General features: G+C 53.4%; 1 protein-coding gene across 1 annotated transcript; it reads right to left on the reverse strand.

The window, feature by feature from the left end:
* Positions 1-735: 735 nt before the first annotated feature.
* K441DRAFT_459921 (uncharacterized protein) lies at positions 736-1,629 on the reverse strand (the record flags this gene model as incomplete). The annotated part of the gene is made up of 1 exon (XM_067641765.1): positions 736-1,629. A coding segment is annotated over one exon (894 nt), but the record flags the coding sequence as incomplete, so codon positions are not given.
* Between the last annotated feature and the right edge of the window lie 694 nt (positions 1,630-2,323).

The raw sequence follows: 2,323 nt of genomic DNA on the forward strand, positions 1-2,323 counted from the left end.
GCAACGGAGAGGATATGATGCAGAACTTCTTTCATGTTATATGGTAATAGCGTACACTGAAACCCAAGCTACCCCCCTAGTTCACATAACCCGTTCACGTCCCCGTTCAATCTCCAGATCCACTTCAGCCGTCTAGCAACTTGGCCAAACTCAAAGGCCACTAAACCCCATCTCCGCACCCAAAACCTCTCTTCCCGGTCCATCCAATTAAGCCAAATTATTCGTGACGAGTGTAAGTCTCGAATGGCTTTTATGCAGATCCTAGAACCCGAACCGAAAAATCAAATGTTTGCGCCGAACCGCGCTGTGCTGTGCTGTGCTGTGCTGTGCTGGAAAGGGACAAACTGATGTGCTTGCATGTAAATGCAGTCCGTACTACGCTCATCCAAAAATAACAATAATCAGATATTCCTCCCGCTGAATCGCTTGATGAAGCCGCGATGATAAAGGTGGGAAGTGGTGAAAGAGTCAATGGTGTACAGCAGAATGGTAATAATCTTCCGGTGTTGGATTTGCGGAGGGGAAGCGATCAGGGGTAAGGAGCGGTGCGAGGATTCCAGAAGGAGGGTGAGGGTGGCTGAAGGAGGGTTGTTTGACAAAATGAAATTCGTTGACGTCGTGATAATTGCTGTTACATGTGCATTCCAGATTTCCCGCTCATATAAACCACGCCACGCCAACTGCACCTCCTACAACTGCCACAGCCTCAACACCCCATCTCCGACTCAACACGCCAGCGGCTCCTGTCTGGAGCCCAGGCTTCGACGACTGCGTTCCGGTTGCTGGAGCCTGCTGTCCAGCAGTTTCTGTGTCAGTGGCACTCGCACCGACGTATGCGTAGCTCGTGAGTGTTTCCGGCGTCCCGTCAGACCTGGTGGTAGTTATCAGGAAGATGGAAGCGACCGTTCCGCCGCCAGGAGTGTACGTGGTGATGAACGTGCTTCCCTTGGAGTCCGTCTTCGTCACGACTTGCCCTGGCGTCGGAGCAAATGCTACTGCGGATGTTGTCACGAACGCCGAGCCGGCGGAGTCGGTGGCTGTGTAGACGACTCCAGGGGCGTTGCTCGAGGATACATAAGTGGATCCAGCGGAGTTTGTTGTGGTGACGGCGACTTCTACACTTACAGTCGCGGCACTGAGAATGGAGGATGAGGCTACGGTGGGCTTGCCAGCTGAGTCTGTCGTGCTGACTTCGACAGGTACGACCACGGGAGGTGGAGCGGAAGACGTGGAAGCCGGAGCAGCGGTACTCGATTCAGCCTGAGCGCTCGAGGATGCGGCATTTGAAGATTCGGCTGGAGGTGCTGAGGAGGTCCCGTTCGCTGCTTGTCTTCTCATAAGCCCGACCTTTGCGGCAGCGATAAGTTTGGCAGCAAGAGGAGGATCCTCTTTATGGACATTCTCCACGGCACTACGGTCGTGTTCCCAAACTCCGTCCTGGAACTTTGGGTGGTGGTTGTGCAAGGCAGCGTGCAACGATTCTTCCGGCAGAGCGTTCAGAAGGTCCTGAAAAGCCTGGTTTGGGTTGACATAGGCATCTCTCTTCTGGCTGGGTTTAGGTTGATTTTGAGCCAGCACGGAACCCGCAAGTGGGAGTGCAAGGAGGAGGATGTTGCGGAGGGAATGCATCGTCAAGGCTGTATCCAGTGATGTGATTGGAAGATTCTGATTTCAGGCTTCAACGGAAAACTCAAAAGTTTTGGATGCAGGTTTTCAGGAAGCGAACGCTCTAACAAAGTCATAAAGTCATTAGCACGGCGTGTTTTTATGAATAGTAATTGGAGTTGTTAAAGTGGGCTTACGTTCAGAAATTCGGTAGCAGTGGCTTGAGTCTGCAGCAGGGATGTTCGGTGGAAAAAGCCTAGGCGATGTAGTTGACGCGATTGGAGGGGTTCTTCATCAAATAAGGCTTGGTCTCAATGCGCAAAAACGAGAGTGGAGGAGAGTAGAGAAGAGCAGATGGGAGTGTACAAGGGGCGATGGAACTGGCAGTGCGAGGGCGAGAATGAAGAAATAAGAAGAGAGAAAGAGTGAGAGGGGGGAGGAGGGTTGGATTGAGGGTGGACTGAGGGGATAATACGAAGCAGCACGGCGGGCGGATTGGGAAGGCCTTCAACAGCCGCCGTCACAGCTGCGAGGTGTTGCGAGCGTCAGTCAGATCAGCCATCCCCGTGACGGGAACACAGCAGCCACGGTCTCTTCCAAGGCCTACCGGGCTGTGCCAGTGGTCCCGACTGGCCTCACAGAGCCTGTCAAGCCTGTCAAGCCTGTCAACAGCTTGGGCGGTTTTGGGTCTTTGGCGAGTGGTGTTCCGGATTGTTGG

The sequence above is a fragment of the Cenococcum geophilum genome (assembly GCF_001692895.1).
Source record: "Cenococcum geophilum 1.58 unplaced genomic scaffold K441scaffold_28, whole genome shotgun sequence".
NCBI classification, from domain to species: Eukaryota; Fungi; Ascomycota; class Dothideomycetes; order Gloniales; family Gloniaceae; genus Cenococcum; species Cenococcum geophilum.